The 22,061-nt window shown below is 48.7% G+C and overlaps 1 protein-coding gene across 8 annotated transcripts in view; it reads left to right on the top strand.

The window, feature by feature from the left end:
* Positions 1-22,061, top strand: part of LOC111846925 (FH1/FH2 domain-containing protein 3-like) — a 90,898-nt gene that overhangs the window by 59,231 nt on the left and 9,606 nt on the right. For 2 of the 8 annotated variants that reach the window (XM_072706144.1, XM_072706146.1), the window contains 13 exons: positions 1,557-1,673; positions 2,757-3,128; positions 4,580-4,699; positions 5,770-5,904; positions 6,027-6,077; positions 9,542-9,741; positions 12,620-12,991; positions 13,089-14,005; positions 18,220-18,378; positions 19,327-19,509; positions 20,968-21,087; positions 21,342-21,503; positions 21,802-21,992. In XM_072706144.1, coding sequence (XP_072562245.1) covers positions 1,557-1,673; positions 2,757-3,128; positions 4,580-4,699; positions 5,770-5,904; positions 6,027-6,077; positions 9,542-9,741; positions 12,620-12,991; positions 13,089-14,005; positions 18,220-18,378; positions 19,327-19,509; positions 20,968-21,087; positions 21,342-21,503; positions 21,802-21,992 — 3,099 coding nt within the window. Of the gene's footprint in view, positions 1-1,556; positions 1,674-2,756; positions 3,129-4,579; positions 4,700-5,769; positions 5,905-6,026; positions 6,078-9,541; positions 9,742-12,619; positions 12,992-13,088; positions 14,006-18,219; positions 18,379-19,326; positions 19,510-20,967; positions 21,088-21,341; positions 21,504-21,801; positions 21,997-22,061 lie in introns of those variants that run through there. The other 6 variants (XM_023817666.2, XM_023817665.2, XM_072706145.1 and 3 more) reach the window with 5 other exon arrangements.

Raw genomic sequence — 22,061 nt, 5'->3', positions numbered from 1 at the left:
TCAACTATCATACTGGTCAACCAGCTTAGCTGATCAACCAGTTTTTCCCGCAGGGTAGGCAGGTGTGCCGCTAGGATCTTAAGACGTCAGAGGCTTAGCCCAGAGATCTAATCTATCCAAGAGAGAATGCATGGTTGCTAAAACATCTGAGGTAAACAAATCATTTGGAGCCCATTGGGATTCATTCGGGGCTGGGTCTAGGCTTGGTCATAGAGTAGGACCGGGTTTTTCAGTAGACCATGTTTGGTCATGGAGTTGGACCAGACTGCTGGTACGACTGTGCCTAGTCATCAGCGCTAGTCATTGACTATGTGAAAACTTTCCTGACCAATCTAATGAGGCCTTGTTCTACAATGACCTTGTAGAAGAGATCTACATCAGAGTTACAGGCAGTGTTGGTGGGCTCACATGAGTGAAGGCAGGCCAGGTATGTTACCCTCATCTTCTGGCCAAAGTCTCGCTGTTCTTGCCCCAATCCGGGGTTTTAATCACCCTGTCTAATTAATTCCTTGCCTGCTGGCTCCCGCTGATGCCCGGCCAGATTCCTGGTGAGCTGAGGCTCCTGGGCATCACTCAGGTGGTTAGTCCCACACATGCAGTAGGGAGGAAGTTCTCATTCACTGTGAGGGAGCTTCAGGATTACTTTCCCGTTAGCTTTACCATTCATCAGGGGAGGTGGGCATTCCCTACATTTAATGGCATTCCCTGAAAGGGGGGGGGGGGAATAACTGCGGTCAAGAGCAAATGGATAACTGGGTGGGGGGAATCATTGAATGGAGATGTTAACGCTGCACGTCTGCAGAGCGGCACCCGGCCCAGTGCCGCCGGATTGCCGGAGCCTGTGTGGCAGGCTAGGTCTGCAACGGCGCCGAGATTCAGTCACAACCACAGAACAAATTCTCACAGGCGAAAAAAAATGTGAACATATAAATACCAGAATCTCGGTACAAATCACTCGCACATTGCATGCATGGGATTGTGCAGCTTAACATAAAAAAAAAAGGAAAAACGTGAAGAATGAGGCAGCCACCATCACGTAGCGGCGGGCAGGAAGCTGCAGTAAATGGAAACAAACCTGGGAGCCTCATTCAGTGTAAACCGATCCAGCCGCTGCCCCCTCATGGTGGACGCTCGCTTTGCGGGGGTTGTTTAAAAAGCTAGATATGGCATGTGGCGAGGTTGATGTTATATTTTTGGCCATCGCTTCTGGGTAATAAGCCAAAAAGTTTGTTTATATACATTTGTGCCATGTTTTTTGCCCCTGTGATGTCATCTGCCCCACGTCGTTATGGTATCTGAGGTTAAGTCTGCCTACTGAGGCCCGTGTGAAGTCTGTACGCCGTTTAAGCGGCTCTCTTCACCACATTCTTCCCCGTTGGCACCGGTTCTCCATTCACGCTGCCCTCTCCTTCTCAGCCAGACCCCACCTGCCCCGCTTTGTTTTCATGTTGCCTCTGCATCTCTTCCGTTCTCCTTCTTTTCCCTCCATCTGGCCCACCCGTTGGTCACTTTCGCTCCTCCCTCCCCATCATCCGTCCTTCCCTCGGACCATGCAGAGAGGAGGAATACGAGGAGGAGGAGGAGGAGGAGGAGGGAGAGGATGACCCTCCGGTTACAGAGCCTAATACTGAGGATGAGGAGGATGCAGAGTCCTCTAGCCTGGGTGCTCCCAGGTACTCTAGGACTTCAGGACACCCCAGAGTGACGAGCCCTCGCCTCTGTTTCACTAATGCTGCTTCTCCCCAGATTAGCCTCTGTTTCACTAACGCTGCTTCTCCCCAGATTAGCCTCTGTTTCACTAATGCTGCTTCTCCCCAGATTAGCCTCTGTTTCACTAATGCTGCTTCTCCCCAGATTAGCCTCTGTTTTCTCTGTCCATTTCCTGCACTCCATGCATCAGGTCTGTTTGCACGGGTTTCTCTCTAATCACTGTGACTAACCTCCTCGCGTCGTGCAAAGCCTGCAGCGAAGCACCGCTTCTGTCAAAATTTAATGGCATTCCCTAAAAGACCGTTTGGGTTGACGTGACGTCCTGCAGCGTCTTCTTGGTCAGGGAGCCCATGGACACAGATTTTCTCAGGCCATGTGTGGCCACATTGGGCCTGCTGTATCCATGAGTACCTCCAGCAGGTGCTGCTGCCTGATCGAGGTCGGGGGCAGGAATCCCTCAGCCAAGGAGGCAGCCAGGACCCCGTGAGACTGGCCAAGCGCCACTTGGTTGATCTCCTCAACACCTTTTATATGTTTCTTGTTGTTCCCAGTTAAATACCAGCACAGACTGCTGGCCACGTAGTTAGAGATGAACCGAAATGTGGTCATTTTTTTGGAAAAAAAACAAAAACAATTAATTGTAGGAAGCACAATTCTGTTGTTTGATTATATCACCTTATGCATTTCCTGCCTCTGCTACGATGCACTAATGCACAGGTGTCCCATTAATAAATGTAAAATTTACACAGAACAGCAGCTACACCAAAAAAGAAATGATTCTGGATATAATATGAAAAATAATAAGATGGGTGAAAATCTCTTTGCTTATTTCTGATTTTGGTCCCCAACTTGTGGATAATATGATCCTTTCCTTGTCACTGTAAGTTTACAGGATCACAATCGCTGAAGCTCGCTTCTCTCTAACCCGGTGATGACACCATCCCCCTTAACTGCCTGTCTGTTTCCCATCAGCGCCCATAATGCCTCTGTAAGGCTTCATGCACTTTCCTTTCTTCCAGTTGTTCTTTTCATCCTTTTCTCAACAGCGATGCCGTCCCTGTGGCTCCATTATTAGACACGGTCAGGGATATTTCACAGCCAGGTTTGCCCTGTGGGGACGCGGCCGACTTTGAAGCCGCGACTGCTCCCGATCAGGAGGAAGGGACGGTGGATCGCTCCCCTCCTGACTGGCCCGATTCAGCCCAGCCGTCCATCCTAGCGTCCCTGCTGGCCCAGCGGAAATCTTCCATCAGTGTCCCGCCCTTGTCAGAGGCGGCCCCCTGCCTGCGAGGGGCCGTGTCCCCCTCGCCGGAGCACCTGCCCTACCTCCCGCACTCCCCCTTCCATCTCTTCTCTTACGACTTTGAGGAGGGGGAGGTCACGTCCACTTTGCCCAAGGCTGGACAGATCGCGTGCAGGTAGACAAACTGGATGCCTCTCCCTCTCTCCTCCAGTGATTGTGATGTCCAAGCACTGGATGGGATGTCCTCTAACACTAGAACTTCCACTCTGCCCACCAGCACCTTTGATGTGTCCACTGGCAACATGTTAATGTAACCATTGACACCTTTGACATGCCCACCAGCACCTTTGATGTGTCCACTGGCACTGTGTTGATGTGTCCACCGGCTCCTTTGATGTGTCCACCAGTTCCTTTGATGTGTCCACTGGCACTGTGTTGATGTGTCCACCGGCTCCTTTGATGTGTCCACCGGCTCCTTTGATGTGTCCACTGGCACTGTGTTAACATACCCACCGGCACCTTTGATGTCCACCAGCAGCATGTCCGTGAAACAGCCGAGAACCCACAAGCTCTTTACTCAAGCTGCCAATGGGAACGCTCGCGATTCAGTGACCCGGATTGTCCTGAGTTTGAAGTCTTCTGCTCATCTGCCTTTCATTGTGGTGGGGAATAATTCTTCAGTGACGAAAAAAAACACAAACAAACCATGAAGCCGTCGTTCCTCTGAGGCTTGGTTACCCTTCAAAGTGTTTATAAGAATGTCGCAAATTGAAGAGGAGGCTAGCTGGAGATTTTTGGTGCCGGGATTTAGCACGGGGCTGTTGTCGCTCCGCCGCTCTCAGTACCAACCCCACTGGCATCGCTCTAACAGCACGGCCGCCCCCACCAGCAACCCAGCGAATGCTTCGTCTGTTTCTTCTCACTTTTGTTTGACTTTTAAGCTCCTTTTTTTCTTCCCGACCTTTTCCAGTACAATCGTAATGGGGGCAGCTGGCCGTTCCCAGTCCCTCTCCGTTAGCATTAGCGTGGGGCGCTAGCTCTCGTGTTATCTGCCTCGTTTGTTGTTCCCCTCAAGTGAACCATCTGTGGGAACGATTCCCCACGTCTCTCAGTCCATCTACACGCCGTCGTGATGTATGTAACGTCAGCTCATGATTTCTCATGCTCCAGCGAGTGCAGCATAAATTCAGCTTTTCCTTCCGTCGGCTGGGAGTTCTTAGTCCACTTAACTTCTGCCAGAAGGCTATGAACTTTGGTTTGTTTTTTTTATTTGTGAGAAGGTATGTTTCGAAGCCCACTGTACGGCAACGGAAAAAAACAGCTTATTGTGGGGTTGTAATTTCCACACGACCATTTGCGAGACGGCACTCGTGGCAGAATGGACGCAGCCATCTTTTCACCCATAATTCCTTTTTCCTGTTTCCAACCTGCTCACTCTTTGATAGTGCTAACTCGTCTCGGTATCAAAATCCCCGGTTTGTGTATTTGACCCGTACTAGCTGGCCAGATGGTCCCAAATCCAGTCCCAGGTCTAGAACATTTTGATCCTCCATTTTGCCTAATTGCCTAATCTCCCCCCTCTCTCTCTTTGTCACTGTCCCTCGCTCCGTCTCTCTCTCCGTCTAGACACCCTGGCGTCAGCGGCCCCTCCCCTTGCAGGTCCTACTCCGCGCTCAGCCCCCCCCCCACGCCTACCACCCGCTATGGGACGTCAGTGTCTCCATCACTGGAGTCCAACAATGACAGGTGGGTGGGTGGATGCCCTTTGCCTAACCAGCTTTCCATTGCCGTGCTCAGACTGTAGATGACAGGCCACTGGAAATAGCACCATCTGTAGATGATCGATGAAGGAGGATGAGCCTCGAACCCCAGTCTCTGCATAAGCTTCAGATAACCATATATGAGTGAGCTTTTAATGACTGTATCTGGTAAGCTTCTGACGGCTAGCTGGGTGATCTTCCAACTACTGTAGTCAGATGAGCTTCAGATGATTGAAGCTCACTGGCTTCATGACAAGGTTAAATGTTAAAGCACAGGATGCATTTTTTGCGCCCTCTGACCATTCCATTTACTCTCAGCTGAAACTATTGCATCTCGACACGCTGCTCTTAGAGGTCTCGCTTCAAGTGAACATTCTCGTTGCGGAAAACTCCTCATTAGAGCGACGCCATGAAGGCAGTGAAACATTGACGTTTTTACGATGTACCCCAATTGCCCCGATTTTTGCGGCTCGGTGCGATTATTTTGTTTCCACGCACCTCTGATCCCTCCTCCGGCAGCCCTGCCACCCCCATTAGGGGGTCCCTGACTCCAAGCCTCTGCGGCTCTCTCCCGCTGTCGGCCAGGCGCAGAGACGTAACTTTAACACGTTGAACTTCTGACCGGTCTCTCTATTGAAATGTATTCGAGGTGACTTTTGGAAGAGAAACCCCCCCCTCTAGCCATGTATATTTATGGCCCCCTAGCTTGGCTTTCAGGGATGGTTTTTTTTCCCACCACATGGTTACTACAGTGGGAATAAGTGGAACCTCGTTTGAATACAGCAGGCAGGGTGGAGGTCGAGGACTTGGATCCTGAAGGTCACTGGTTCATACCCCAGAAGGGGCATTTGTGTTCTACCACTGTAACATTTAACAGACACTGGAACGGCTTTAAGGGTGGAAGTGAGCGCTGGAAAGGGGTAGAATTTTATGATGCCTTTCTTATGAAAGACCTAATCAGAAATGATGCTAGAGACAATATATGGTGGTTGGTGTTCTTCAAGGGGGTTCTGTGCTAATGTTCTGCCTCTTATCCTCTGCCTCCGATCCACACAGGGCGGTCATGGGGAACTTGCTGTCCTCCTCGTACCGGCAGCACCAGGAGTCCCTGGCGGCCGAGCGGGAGCGCCGGCGGGTGGAGAGGGAGGAGCGGCTGCTCCGCATCGAGCGCGAGGAGAGGAACCGCTTCAGGTGAATTTGGGCCCCCAGAAGAAGCTGCTGGACCTTCTGCCGATCTGGTCCCATAAAACATCCCATGAGTGACTAAAAGTGCGGTTTGCTTTACATGACGCCTCCTCACTGTCTCCTTTCAGCCGGGACTTTGCAGACAAGATGGAAGAAGCAAGGCATGCAAGGGAGGAGAGGTGAGGAAGAGTGTGAGGCTCCACAGAGCGACATACACAGATGCTCATTTAGGCAGATGCTTTTAATGGAAATGATGTACAACAGAGACACGCAGGGTCAACCAGTCCCTGGAGCAATTGGGTGGTAAGAACGTTGCTCAAGGGCCCAGTAGTGAAAACACTCTGCCGACTACGGGATTTGAACCTGCAACCTTCTGCAGTCCTCAGCCGTGACAACCGAGGTATTAAAGGGGGCACACGCATACACACAAAGACAAGCCTATCGGGACTAACAGATGCTAAAAGCCTTAAGAGACCTTTGTAACCACTGAACCACAACACAAAAAAAACTTGTACAGTGTGGTGATCACGTGGGCAGGAGCGCAATCCCCGTCTGTCCAAAAGCATGGCAACACCTCACCAGAGATCACGGCAGAGCACCGCAGAAGCGTGAAACACAGCACAGCAGGTCCGCAGTGACCCGGTCTCCAGCGGACGGTCCACAGCAGAGCAACTCTGACCGCACGCCCCCGGCTCACGAGTGGATAATTATTTTCAGGTGGAAACTTGCTTTAAAGTCCAAAAGCATTTTTTCCCTGTCTCTCTCCCTTGAAGAAGAGCAGAACTAAAACCATTTTTCTAGTCATATTTTTAATTTATGGTTTTATTGACCGTATTCTTCCGACAGTAAATTATTCAGCTTCTTTTGTGTGTTACGGATTTAGGTGCTCTCATAGTTTTGGGGAAATTATTCTATTCATTTCACTAAATGTACTTTTTCGTCAGTTCAGCGCCGTTGCCCGCTGTCGTAGCAGGTGCGCTAAAGACCTCCGGGATCTTTGATGTGTTGTTTTGCACGAGAAGTTCAGCGTTTTACAGGCTTAACCCTTCCCGGAAAAGCCAGACGGTATTTATAGTCCTTGCTTACTTGGAATGCTACACAAGGGCTACAGTTACATTTTCCCAGTTTTCGTACGTAAAGAAGCTGCCTGTTAAATTTCCTCAGGCAGCTGTGAGGAATTTGATTACAAACGAGTGCATCTGATCGATTTCTGCTGGGGTGGGAGGGGCGTCATTAGCATTAGCGCTAGCTTCATCCCCCATCGGAAGGTCACTGTAATTTATGGATGTCTGGCATGTTTTTAACACTGGTGCCATATGGAACCATCGGCCCTCAGCTGCTGTATTAACACAGTGCCAGATGTTGTTTAGCATGTGTCTGCTCTTAATTGTTATCGCCTCTCTGGGGCAATATATTACGTGACAGGAAATGATGCAAGGTGGGAGGCCAGGTAGTGTGACGGCTAAGCAGGCTGGACGGAGAGCCTGAGGTGTTTGGCTTTCGTTTCAGGTCCCTCCGTTAAGGACCTGCGCCTCCCCAGCTTTCTCAGCCTCAGACTCTTCTCCCTTCGGCTGCCTTCCGGAATACTGGGTCTCTTTCTGAAGCTCTCTCACCCGACCCCCCCCCCCCCCCCCTTGGCCTTCCCTGGGTCATCTCTCGGTTTCTCCCAGCTCACCTCCCTCTGTCTCCCCCTCGCTTGCTCCACACCTCCTCTGCTTCCCCCATCAGCTGACCTCGGTTCTGCCTCGAACCTGGTCCTATTTCCGGGCCGGTGCATGACCCGTGTTGGCCGGAGTCAGCCAGCCTGTTTGAAGTGTTTACAAATAATCCGGGCCAATTTCATTGGCCATTTAAGACAGATGCTTTCGAGTTTCTGATTAAAACCACTTTGGAAGAAGACTGCTGTGGTGAGGTGGGGGGGGGGGGGGGGCACAAGGGCCGAAATATCCTCCTCTTGCTCCTACATCAAAGCTAATGCCTCTTTTAAAGGAGATATGTCTGTGAGAGAGACCATGAGCCCCCTTCTGCCAGTCGAACGCAAGCCCGATCCTTCCATCTGGTCGGCAACTATAGTGGCGCTAACAGAAATGACTGTCACGCTGGATGCAAAAACTTTATGACGGCCTTCAAGTGAGCATGTATATTGTGGTCACGCTAGTATTTTTACTATTCGCCATCTGAGTATTTTTACTACTCGCCATCTGAGTATTTTTATTACGCTACATCTGAGTATTTTTACTACTCACCACCCATGTGTTTTTAGTAGTCGTCATCTGAGTCTTTTTAGTGCTTGCTATGAGTATTTTTAGTCCTCACCATCCGATTCTTACCCGTTTTATTTTTTTATCTAAAGGCTATCGGCTTCTATCCAAACACAGAGCAAACGCGCTGCTTTTTTTTTCTGCTGGTAAAATAGACAGCAGATGTTTGGATGCCGGGACGCCTTATAGCCCCCGGTGAAATATAGGTGTTGGGGGCCTTGGCGGTCCTGTCGGACATTGAGATGTTTAGCGAGCAGGAGACCCCGATGTGTGAGAGCCTTGGAAGTGATCTGGGTGCCCGAGAGATCTCCATGTAGCACCAGGGCGGGGGGGGGGGGCAAATTAGCAGGATGTTTACCCAATTCGCTTTAAACTGAAAAGCATAGATCCGAGGGCTCCCCCCCATACCCCCCCCTCCCCCCCGGTGAGATGCCCTGCTCTGGCTGCCTCCCACTTCGTAACGACGTCGATGTTCTGCGAGACGGTAAAGAAAGGAAAGGAAGTCTCGTTCAGTGCATCTGGAGATGATTCATATTTCAGATCACTTCGTGTCAGGGGCTGGCCTGTTAATTACTGACAGATGCAGATTGCCTCGCTTTGATTCAGAGTCAGTTAATTTCTTAACAAGTGTTACCCGTTCACGTACCGGCCCGTTCTAATTAATGTAGAAAACGCAGTAGCCTGCAGCCAGGGTTTTTGCGTTCCTGTTTTGTGAGAAATGTGTGTGCGTGCGTTTGTGAAGTGCGTATGCGTGTGTTCGCCAGTTCCAGTGAAGAGCAGATAAGCCGGCCTCAGACCGCAAAGTCAGCGATAGACTGGTTTCCAGTTTCACTCAAAGTCAAAAAAGCCAACTTAGGGTAATGAGCAGTGAATACAGAAGTCCCCCCCCCCCCCCCATGTCCATTTCTAAATATATAAGACCCATGGTGAGCTCCCCCCTTGCCGTTCTGGAAGGAGTCCGGGTTTGCTGGTGAGTGCCCGCAGACTTATGCGATAGACACCACATCTTGAAAAGGTTACGCTGATTTACCTCTGATGTTTCTCCTTCCTACTGGGAAGCAAAGCAGGCTTCTTTCCTTTTTTTTCTCTCTCTCTCTTTCTTGTATTTTCTCCGTCGGTGAAAATAGCACCGTTCGAGAGAAGAGAGAGACTGTGAAGGGTTTTTGGATGAAGGGAGGCAAACGGACAGAGCAGGAGGCACCCGGACTGGGACTGGGACTGGGACTGGGTGTGACTCGGGTGTCACCTTTTTTTTTGGCTAACTGAGAATGTTTGAGGGGGGCCAGCTGACTCCTCCCCTGGAAGGATGCCCCTGTCCAAACCATCCCTCTTGCTCTCCCTGGGTTTAACCCCCCCTGAAAGATCACCCGCCTGCCTGACAGGTACAAGCACGTGGAGCGGATCGCCGCTGAGGAGTACGAGCGGGAGCGGGTGAAGGTGCCCCCCAAGGGTCGCGGTGAGCTGAACCTGAGCCTGAGCCCGACTCGTGGCGGCGGGTCGTCCCGGAGCACCACACCGTCATCCATCGAGTCACAGGAAGAGTCGGAGACTCCGCCCACCGCTGGCCTGCCTTCAGAGAGAGGTGAGACAGACGGGGTCCTATGAAGTGTGTTTTAGATAATACAACAGGTATTACAGTGCATCTGTAAGAGCTATCAGTCTAGCTATCAGTTCTCGAGACTTTAGGTATGAAGGCCCATATACGTATGATGCGTACAGAAACGTGACGTTGGATTTCTTGTTTGCTGCCGTGAAGGGCAGCGTGGCAGAACAAAGCTGCTTCCTTGGAGTGCATTAATAAACGTGTAGAGCAGGTACAGAGGACGTGTTTCTCCTCTTTCGGTGGTCCAGAGTAAAAATCCAGCTACTGCTCACTGCCGCGTGTCCATAGCCAGGATAGCAGCTGATGAAGCCTGTATTTGGGTAATAGGCTGCGTTGGCTAAGCACTGTCTTTCACCTTGTATATGCAGGCATGGCAACAACTGACTTCTGCATGCACCTTCATGGTTGAGGTATAGAACCAACAGCACTGCAGACAGGGTAGAAATCCCAACTTTTCTTTATGCAAGCATCTTCTAACCGAGCCTGTTTTCCATGCATCATGGGGCTCGAGGCTGGGGTACACCCTGGACAGGATGCCAGTCCATCACAGGGTGCATACATCCACGTGCACAGTCATGCAGTGTTACAGTTTAGACATACCTCTTAACCCAACCGCATAACGTTTCAGCTGCAAGAGAAAACCTGATCTCTGTTATCTCAAAGGCCCACAGTAATCTAACCAGCATGAAGTAACCAGCTTGCTACCTGAGCACTCTAGCGATCCACATGCTACTCTGTTGTATACATTCTCCAAGTCATCGGTTTGCACACCAGACGGTATCAATTCCAGAGAGGGACGGGTTTACTCTCGACAGGATACTAAACGCCTCGTACTCCTGGAATTAGGCTTTGAGCACAGACATGCCAGAATGGTGATTTTAGAGATGTTCTAGCAAGACACTGCCAGTATTTAATTTCCATCATTATCTACATCATCAGTCTACACTCTCCCTCTCTTCCTCTCCATGGTCTCGTAGGACCTCAGTGTTTCATACAGACTTATTAGTAACATATTGCCTGTGATTAGAATTCTGAACATTAGGAATTAATTCCCTTAGCAAAAAGAAGAGGGACTCAGAAAAGCCAAAGCTCATCTTAACCAAGCAGAAATAGAGTCTGACAGCATACATGTCCTGATGCTGACCAGCCCTGTTCCCTCAGCCTGTTCTTTGGTGTTTCCTCACCAAAGCTGTTGTGATGTCAGCGTCTTCTGGGAGTCCACAGCTGTAGTGGTGGGGATGCTCATTACATACCCTCTCGTGGTAGTTGTATTTACTTATGACGGCCAATGGTGTCCATTGGGAATCGGGGAACAATGAAGTCTGCCTGGTCGTAAAGGCAGGTGCTCGTTGACTCCAAAGCAACCTTCTTGAATCTCTATTCTACTACATGGTTTACTCACCTACACATATACTGACAAACTCAAGATGGACTGCGATCAAGTGCCTATTGGGATCATACTGGACCAATTACTTTCTTCGACTGGCCCAGTTAGCTCTTGCACATTGGGTTTAGAAGCGAGCAATGATGAATACGACATCAAGACATGCGACTCTAAGTGTTACAGTTTAATTTGCATTGGTCCATGTATCTTGTTTGTGAACTTCTTCAGCTGAGACAGATGAAAAGGTGCTTAAAGGAAGAAATCCCCACGCACAGGGCGGATTTTTTACGTGCCTGAAATATCAAGGGACTAAGGTTTCAGAGTGAGAGTTTCCAAAACGTAAGACGATGCCACACCCACTGGTGTAGCTTGGGCTGAAATCCGCCTGAATGTGTCCACCTGTCTGAATGTGTCGTGCTCCAGCCCTAGCCACAAAAACCCAACGAGAAGCATGAAAGGAATGCAAGAACCTACTATGTGAGGTTTCAGCAAAGCCACCAGCAAGATCTATCACGCCTCCACTTCAGAGAATTAAGCCTCTTCTTTCCCTTAGGTGGTAGTGGTGGTTCCTTCTTCAATCCTGTGCCAGAGGTTTTAAGACAGGGTCTGTGAAGGAGCAATTGGAGAACATCTTTAGCCTCCCCTTCCCACATTAAACGCATCCACTTCAACCCAGACTCCTATGATGTACAGCCTTTGTGCTCGGTCGAATCAGACACTTGGAAGGACAGCCCCCATTCTCAGTCTTAAACACATGGACCAGATGAACCTTTACATCTAAAGCCAGATTTATTATAGACTTCACAGCCCCCCCCCCCCCCTTGCGTGTCACCCATCTGCCAGATGTGAAGGGGGGGAGCGCTTACATCACCTAAACCAGACCCTCTGCATCTGAGGTCAGGTCTGTCTGAAATGACGGCGAGATTTAATAATCCGATTTATGAGCGTCAAAGACCTATGAGATTGCAGACCACTGTCAGCAGAAAGGCTCCGAGAATGTAAACAAACAAAGCGTGGTTCCCGAGCCCGCAACTATCCATTGTTTTCTCAACCATATCATTTTAGTGGCTCATTGCGTGTGAACATACATATCAAAAAATGTGCCGTCAACCCGGATTTTGGAATTTTGCATTAGATTGGCTAAGACAATAGCATCAAGAAGGTGCTTATGCTCAAAAAAAAGCTCTGACATTGTTGTGGAATGTGGCTTGAGTTATATGTAAGAGACAATAAAGTTCTTGAAATAGTCAATCTTCTTCATGAAGTGCACCCAGTGCTCTCCAATCTGATAGTGCTGGTATCCAAGAAATGTACACAGGGAGACAGCTACTGACTTTGTTTCCATGGTAATCAAGGAGTGAAGAAACTGTCTGTTAGACTTGAAAATAATGGACTTCTTTGGGTTATCTTGTAAATAGCTGTTACAACATTTGAATCGTTATTCTATAACATTTTAATCTTTAATCTTTCCAGAAACAGCTGGTGAAGCCGATTCAATTGCTGAAGGGGAAACTGAAGCCTCATTAGATGTGGAGCCAGAGGTTTCAGCCTCAGGACTCGAGGGTGAGCAGGAACCAGACCAGGAGGAGGAAGAGGAAGACGGTGAGTTCAGATCCAAAGATGGAGACGGGACAGGTGCTGTGAACGAAAGGAGTGGGGAAGCAGATTTGGAGGCTGATCAGGAGGCCTCGCCTGAACGTGAGACTGAGGACAGCGCCGTCTTGAGTGAGAAGGAGCGGCAAAATGAGGAGGTGAATGAGAAAGATAACTGCTCGGCCTCCAGTATCTCCTCTGCCAGCAGCACTTTGGAACGGGAGGAGAGACTCAATAGCAGCCATGAAACAGGTGGGAGGAGGCGTGGAGATGTCCTACACAGAAATGCTCGTGTTATAACCAAAGTCATGCATAACTAAATTAAGGCATCTTTGTTCCTTCAAACCAGCAGGACAGTGGACACAGGGAATTAAGGACGTGGATGTGAATGAACAGTGCAACACCATCCTCACCAGCAAGCGCTTCATGCTAGACATGCTGTATGCACAGAACAAGAAGCCTCTGGAGAATGACGAAGAAGAGGAAGAAGAGGAGAGCGAGAAGGAGAAGGGCCAGGAGAACGAGGACTCGACCCCACCTGCACAGTCCAACAGGACGTCCAGCATGGGGGACAGCTGTCATGATGAGAACGGGAAGGACGTGGACACTTTGAATGTAGATAACCAGGGCAGCGTCCGGGCCTTCGCAGAGAAGTTCGGAGACCTGGTCAAGGGACTGGTGTCGCCGCCATTGCCAGAAAGTTCTGAGAAACAGTTGACAACAGAGAAGCCTGCACTTGCCCCCCTGCCGCCCAAAAAGGAGTCAGATTACATCTGGGACCAGCTGATGACCAACCCACGGGAGCTCCGAATCAGGGACATGGACTTCACGGACCTCGGTGAGGAGGATGACGCGGATATCTTGGACACTGGCAGTGTGATGGGATCGGGGGAGGGGCTTCCACCGCCACCCCCACCTCCAACCTTCTCCATCCTGCCGCCTCCTCCCCCGCTTTTCGGCTGCCCGCCGCCTCCCCTTATCCCCGGCATGAGATTTCCACCTCCACCACCGTCCTCCACCCCTGCCCCTCCCCTACAGCCCCACCTGGGCTCCCCACAGTTTGCTCGTGGTGAACCTCCAGTCTTCCATAAGAAAAAGAAAACCATTCGGCTGTTCTGGAGTGAGGTGAGGGCAGCTGACTTCTCATTCCGGAACCATAAACGCTACCGGGATTCACTGTGGGCCAAAATGGAACCAGTCAAGGTGGACACATCCAAGCTGGAGCACCTGTTTGAGACTAAGTCCAAGGAGATGCCTGTCACCAAGGTAACCATGGGGTGTGTTTCTCCTCAAGCAAAGGGTTTAAGTGTGCAAGCTCAGACAATGCTTATCAAAGTTCAGATAAGAGATAATCTTTCTCTGGTTGGCAGCTGATTTTTGGTTGTGATCCTTGTTGGTATACCATGTGTCTCATCCATGAAATAACTATTATTGCATGATTTTGAGTTCAGGGCCTGGCTCAAGGGTCCTGTCAACCAGATTATGTAGCTGAGCAAAAGCAGAAAGCAGTAGATTTCTACAAACAAAAAATTATCTGCATGTGTTGATCTTACAGTTTGAACAAAGTGAAACAGTATTCAGTTGTTTCACTTAGGTTTGTGGTATTTTATGAAGTTGTGCCAGAAGTAGATTAAAGACTTGGCTTTTTTTCACATATATGTAATTCAACACGGTAGCACAACAAATTTACATATATTTTCAGATATATAACCTACAGACTTGGCAAAGGAGTGTGGTAAATTGTGACTGCATACATACATGTTTGGGATGGCTAAAATGGGCTGGTGAGCATTACACACCAATTTGGAAGTGAGAAGATCTAACATGAGGTTTAGCCCCCGGGGAAGGCTGCTGTACCACCTGAGGTCTTCCACACCAAGTTATGGATTTTCTCCATCAACCTGTCAAGCACCATACTGGAAACATGTTGCATCGGATGTAGGCCATAGAAGTGAGAAAATGAACGATTTTGATGAATTGCCATTGTGTCTTTAGCTGGATAATAGGTGCCTCCTGCTTCTGCCGGGGGGGGGGATGGGGGGGGGGAGGCTCAGAGGGATTCCTGACACTTTGAGCTGCATACTCTGCAAAGGCTCAGGCCCGAAGTAGGAGGGCGCAAACTGGGTGGTGAACCACACAGATTTAGAGGGCCTAATGTTAATTTTGCCGCATAAATCACACAGATGGGTTCTTAATAGTTTCCATTCATTAAAAAAAAAATCAGCCCACACCGACACATATACCTCACTCAACATTTCTGTCCCATTTGGTTTATATCGCAGTGCCTGTTGATGTATTATCAGATTTAACTGCATTTTAAATAATGAACATACGTTGTCAAGAGTTGACTACATTAGAGTGCAGACATATTAGCCTGAAGCTAATACAGCACGTTGCCTAAGGATGTGGATTTGTGACCTAGTCGTTGTCAATGAGTGATATACTTATTTTTAATTTCTCTAATTACATCTATGTAAACCGATAAGTGCAGTTTTCTTTGGATGAAACTCAAATGAACAGCCGAATATACATGTAAACACTTGGGTTCGGTGAAATGACTTGCGGTTCGGGTGGATTCGCTCTGCAAGGCCGACGAGGTCACTTCCTGCCGCTGTGTAGCGCTGACAGTCGGGCAGTACTTCTCTAACAGGGCGGTGGCCGGTTTCGACTTGCGAGGGAGACCGAGCCCTTGTGTTCTGTCTCGGAATCAGAGGCAGACACCATTCGAGCACCTGTTTTGGCGTGTTGACATCCCCACCAGGGAGACCGGGGTAGGCTTGTTATGCCCGAGGCGCGGATGCCATCCTGGTGTCAGCGTGCCAGGGATACCACCTCCTTTCTTACCCCCATTTTGCTCTGCACCTCGCTGTAGCCCAAGTTCCCCTCCCCTTCCTTTTACCTTCAACTCGCAGTTCCTGACATCAGCCACCATCACCCCCCCAGCCTCCTGCATACAGCTGTAGTCAATTTCCCCCAATGTACAATCTTACTATACCGAGCTCCAGCCCTGACTAGCTGCTAAACAAGCCCTTCCTTTTCCTTGTCGTCCACAATCCCTTTATGCTAAGCCAGGGAGAAAAATAGCCTTTAGGTGCTTGCGTGTTCCGCACAGGAGGCAGAAGGCATTCAGTGTATTAAGGATTTTTATTTGTATCCCTGAAAGCTGCGTCCTCGATAATTACCGGCATCAAAGGAATTCCTCTTCTCTCCTTCCTGTAGTTGGGGCCGGAGCAGCCGTGAGTCAGTCCCGGTTCGGTTGTTTTCAATTCCGGGTGTATAATAATAGGGAAAATATAATAGTAAACATGACCCCCCCCAGTTGGAAACCTTGTGTGATTTGACCTGTGATCTCACCGGTGAGGCCTTTTATTTGTACACATTTGTACCCTAGAAGGCCTAGAAACAGGAGAAAGATCTTGTGCGTGGAGGCAGGGTGAAGCGAGGCAAACAGTGAAGGCGGACATGAGGCAGTGAGGAAACGTTTAACCTAACAGGAACCAGCAAAGTAAACTAACAGTTTAAAGTATTCTATTGATCGACAGGACAAAGTAATGCTGGGCTTAAAAGCTGCCTTTCTGGTGATCTTCGATGCAATCTGAATGATCGAGTTGTAGACGATACGAGGTAGACAGGTGTTTGCATTTCATTGGCTGTCTGTGTGACTGTTGTCAGCTACGCCCAGAGGTTCCCACACTTCTTCCGTACCCATCGTTACCCTTGGTAATTATGCTCTTCAAGTAAAGTTTGATCAGATGGGTGGGGGGGATCGAACAGATATGTGGAATAGCAGGGGGTCCAGATCTGTTGTCAGATCTTCGGGTTGAACTGAATGCACAGAGCAGAAGATTCAGTCAAGACCTGATGACAGCATCACAGATTGCAGATTCAATTACACTTTCAAGATTCTAGAAAGCTCCCAGAAGTATGCTGGAATCTATCTCTGCCTGTCCCACATCAGATGGCAAAGTGAGGATTCCTTTGTGTCTGCACTGTACAGCAGATAAAAACAGGGCAAACGTCAGTCGAAAAAAAGCATCCGCACCAATGCGGGCTTGGCCATGTGTTTTCCATTTATCTGACAGGCCGAGGTGGCGTGTCTTGGTGAATGATTGCTCCCTCCTGCTTCCAGCAGAGTTCTCTCTGGTCCAAGTGGACCAGGGGAAAATGAGGGTGAGAGTTGCAAAGGTAGATCTTCATGTGGTTTCAAGCCAGCGCGAGAAACGCCAACATGGGGTGGTGTTATCCTGGTTCTGGTAAATTGAGTGGGACCAATATGGAAAACGTTGTCGTGACAGAATTCAGATTGGTTCTGGAAGATTAAGAATGGCCCAGGGAGGGTGCGGGCATACCTGGCAAAGCTCAGCCTGGTTCAGGTAGACTGAGAAGAATCACAATGAAAGTTGGTGGAACAACTGAATGTTGTTCCGGTAGACCAAGAATGAGCAACCTGGGCTTGGGGGTGAAGGGTTGTCCTGCCCTGCCCTGCCCTCCTCATCTGGTTCAGGTGAGTGAGACCTTCAGATAAGGATCGTCAAAGGCTGTCTCTCTTCTCACCTTTCAAAACAGGCCCTGACGGCGACGGCCTTGGTCTCTGGATGCCTTTGTAATGGTTACCAGACAGGAATGTATTCTCGCTTATCGGCTTGTTCGCCCTCTTTATACTTTTATGCCAGCTCCTCAGACCCTTTAGCGTGATATTTTAGCGTGAGCTTTCATGCCATCTGTTTGGAGATAACCGGAGTAGCAGAGGTGTCTGTGAAGTCAGGTTTTACATGATGGCTTCTTCATTTTCCAGACACACAAACCTGCAAAAGACGCTTGGTGTTTTCTTCATGTTATGCTACACTGTGGACCTTCTTGCAGTCTTCAATAGCAGTTTTCCAAGCTCTCTGCAATGCTAGTGTACATGAAACGCTAGATTTGGTTTAATAGTAGGGTTGCACAAAGGTCTGTGCGTTGAGTTTGCATGGGGTTTGGCAAATTCGTACCTTTAAATTACCCACATTGCATGTCTTTTTTATGAGTAAGATCCCTGGGATGGCCTGGCATGTCATCCAGGGTGTAAAATGCTAAGCTGAGGCCAGAGGTGATAATTTCAAGTCCAGAAAGTAAAAATCCAGGCCAAGATTTTGTTTCAACCAACCAGCTGAGTATACAGAGTCACAGAGTACTCAATTGGTGACCCTGGACTGGATAAAAGCTTATAGAATATTGATGGACAGATGGTTTAACAATTATTAGCATGTCATAGAGCGTTATAAGTAAGGATTACTCAAGGTGTTGCTCATGCATTGGAGTATTGTTTTCCAATTGTGCCGACGCTCTTGAAATGCGACTCAGCTGTCTGTCATGAGCGTTGTTGCATCGCCACTTAGCCGTTCCCTCCCAGACATGCAGCAGGATAAATTCACCCTCCGCAGTCCGGCGTGGGACCCAACGCTCAACTCAACCGCTCAACGTTTTTGTTCTTCTTGCATCAGAAAACAGCAGCGGATGGCAAGCGTCAGGAGATTATCGTCTTGGACTCCAAGCGGAGCAACGCCATCAACATTGGGCTGACGGTGCTGCCGCCCCCTCGCACCATAAAGACGGCCATCTTGAGTTTTGATGAATACGCTTTAAACAAAGAGGGAATTGAGGTGGGAGCATACTGGGGGGCACTGGGCGGAAAATGACGATACCGCACATAAATCCTGTGTGCCTGTATGACTTTAAGTACAAGTATATTTATTAAGCTACAATCCGCTTAATACGAACCCATGTTGATTAGAATATCTTTTTTGGTGTGTGTGTATGATAAACGTTTACCTAAATTTAGTTTTCACTTCTTAATCTCACAGGCTGTCCTTAGCATATCTACCTTCATTTGCTAACCCAGCTGATACTTGAATTTCTGACATCGATAACGCTGTCTATTTTCACGACCTGAAATAAATGTTCCTATTCAGAACTGCTGCACCGCCATAGGCGCAAATGATCGACGAAGCGAAAATTAATAAAACCCCCAAAGATGGTCAAGAAATACTTTTCCAGTAAAATTCTGCAAATGCATGATTTTTCACTGAAAAATATGTTTCCATGAGTTGGGGCTGGCTTCTGCGGTCTCTGAGCTGGACTCGTATACTTTGGCTGATTAAGTATAATTAATCACTATGGCGATTAAGGGGGGGAGTCATTGCGGACATAGTTTTAAAACCAAAATGTAGACCTTTGATGGATTTCAAATCTGCAATAATGATTTATTCTGAATTTCGCCTGATTTTTTTTTATAACTTAATAAGGGATCCCGTCTGCTTTTGCAGGGAATGCTGGGCCACTCTACCCCAAGGGCTCGGCTTTCCCAGTACAGACATTACACGAGGGTTTCAGGATGGGAAATGTTAAGTTACAAGCTCTCTGTGCCAGCAAGATGGCAGTAGCTTCCCATTATCCTCTCACCTGCCCTTTACAGATACATGACTAGCAAACCTGTTAGTTATAATATCTTTTTCTCCATGGTGGTTCGGTTTATTGTCTGTCTTCACCTCATTTCTGCCTCACTTCATTTCCCTCCACCTCTTTGTCATCCCTCCTCCTACTCCATGTAGAAAATCCTGACCATGATCCCCACAGAGGAGGAGAAGCAGAAGATCCAGGAGGCGCAGCTGGCCAACCCGGACGTTCCCCTGGGCAGCGCCGAGCAGTTCCTCCTCACCCTGTCCTCCATCAGCGAGCTCTCCGCCCGCCTGCAGCTCTGGGCCTTCAAGATGGACTACGAGGTCATGGAGAAGGTCAGAGCAGCCAATCAGAGTATTACATCATGCAGACACACCTTATTTCTCCTCAGATGCTGAGCATCTTAACCACGCGGATCTGGTCACCGCGCCGAGTGCAGTGGCCGTTGCTTGTTGCCCTTCCTCGAGCGGTCAAAACGGAGATGCCGTGTACTGTCTGAACGTAACAGGAAAACCATGATGACCTTGCATGTAATGTAAACCTGTGTGAGATGGAGAGCTAATGGCTTCAATAATAAGGGGGTTTCGGAGTCATGCTGAGGGTTGGACAATGCCTGTGCTATTCACACAAATGGTGTGACCATCTGCTAGCGATTCATACTGCCCTTAGCAAATACCATGTTTGGTCAAAAAGGAGAGACCAAACAGGACTATCTACCAGGGTATGACGCGAACATGTGCACCTATAATGAGATTATAGGACACGTATGTCTGCCCAGACACCTATAGATGTCCATCTTCCTGTCTTTTTGCCTCGAGATTGCAGATTTTTCACCCTGTTGAATAAATCTCCCCAAGTTGAAAGGAAGTGTCAGCGGCATCTTTGTATCCACATTGACGTAGCTTTCAGACGGCGGCCTTCCTAGAAGAGTAGACGTGGCAGTGCCAAGCAGCAGATACGTAGTCGAGTCAGTACAAAGCCCAGCCTGCTATGTAGGTGGCTTCACTCTGCCTGTCCATTCTGTGACCAAAACATGCCAAGAAGGAGTATGAAAATTGGACCAGACTGTTGGTCGCTTTTCAGCCTTAATGAGGATCTTGAGGAGAGTCAGTAGTTGATTCCGCGCCCTGTGTTTACACTCAATGCTACGATAAAAATCGCCCACCTGTGACTTCATGGAACACTGCGCTATGTGTACGGCATTATTTATACGGGACTCTACAGGGCGTAGGATGATCTGAGCCGCTGACAGATAAATACTTGGGCTTACCCATCCCTGAGTTTTGAGCGTCTTACTTTCCCGGCATCCAGCACCATGTATGAAATAAACAATGAATTCTTCTTGGCAAAGATGAGCGCTTCTCAAGGAATGTTCTCATCAGGAATGGCTCAAAGCCCCCTCAGAAATGCTTGAAATGGAAAACATGCTTCTCTGTGTAAGATGGCACCTCCCTGTACATCATCTTGAGGGAAAGTTGCCTTTTATGATTATAAATTGGTTTCTCCCCAGTCCTTGGCTTGAATAACAGCCAGCAGCTAAATCTCCCAGCTTGCCCCGCCCCCCACACACGAGAAGCTATTAGCAGAACCAGGCTTCCTAAGTGGCCAGTTATCGGACAGAACATTATGCACAGGAAGTAAGAGACGCATAATGAGAACCACCTGTCTTTCACCCTATGGTCGGTGGCTGACCAGGTGGGGCAAAGGCAGAGGTGACCTCGAGTGACTTTGGACAGGCTGTGTCCAGGAACACCTGCTCTATCTCTGATGACCACCTTTTCCACTGATTGCAGGAGGTGGCTGAGCCTCTCCAGGATCTGAAGGAAGGTATGGACCAGCTGGAGAACAACAGGACGCTGCAATACATCCTGTCCACATTGCTCTCCATTGGCAACTTCCTCAATGGATCAAATGTGAGTTCCTCTCATGTAGCCTGAGCACCAGAAGCTGTCAATTTCTGCATTGGACTGTTTGTGTTCATGTAGCCTTCTGACAACAAAAGTACATTAGCAAATGTCATTGTGCAATTACCCGACTCCTGTTATTTATAATGTCTGTGTGTGTGTGTGTGTGTGTGTGTGTGTGTGTATATGCAAAGTGTATGTGCAGCCTTTTAACATGCTCATTAACTTACTGAAGCATTTTTTACGTCTTTGTGTCTGTAAAGGCAAAGGGCTTTGAATTGAGCTACCTGGAGAAAGTTCCAGAAGTGAAGGACACGATCCACAAGCAGTCTCTGCTGCATCACGCCTGCACCATCGTGGTGGAAAAGTTCCAAGACAGCACAGACCTCTACTCGGAGATTGGAGCCATCACCCGCTGTGCCAAGGCAAAGACTCTGAGATATCTCATAGGACCTGTATGGGCTCAGCACAAAGCTAGGAGACTTACGACTTGCTTGCAGACAGCTATGATGATGCTATGCACAATCTGCATTTTCCTGTTTTTTCCAGATAATTTTTTAACAGTTTTCCTTCAACACGAAGGGCAGAAAAGCTCTTGCTTTCAGTTGTTTTATTACTTTGAGCTTAGAGCTGTAGACACATGGTATTCAAAGTTCTGACCTCACGTGACCAGAACCTCGGTCTAAGCTGAGAAGATTGAGGGCCCTTTTACGTGTTTTCCAGGTGGACTTTGACCAACTGCAAGAGAACCTGTGTCAGATGGAACGCCGGTGCAAGGCATCGTGGGATCACCTGAAGGTGATCGCCAAGCATGAAATGAAGTCGGTACTGAAGCAGAAAATGTCGGATTTCCTGAAGGACTGCGCCGAGAGGATCATCATCCTGAAGATCATACACCGCAGGATCGTCAACAGGTAACACTGCCACCACCGGAGTCCCATAATCAAGACACTAAAGGTGGCTGACGTATGGACAAAACAAAA

The sequence above is a fragment of the Paramormyrops kingsleyae genome, chromosome 23 (genome assembly GCF_048594095.1).
Source record: "Paramormyrops kingsleyae isolate MSU_618 chromosome 23, PKINGS_0.4, whole genome shotgun sequence".
NCBI lineage: Eukaryota > Metazoa > Chordata > Actinopteri > Osteoglossiformes > Mormyridae > Paramormyrops > Paramormyrops kingsleyae.
This window is presented reverse-complemented; position numbering and strand designations above follow the sequence as displayed.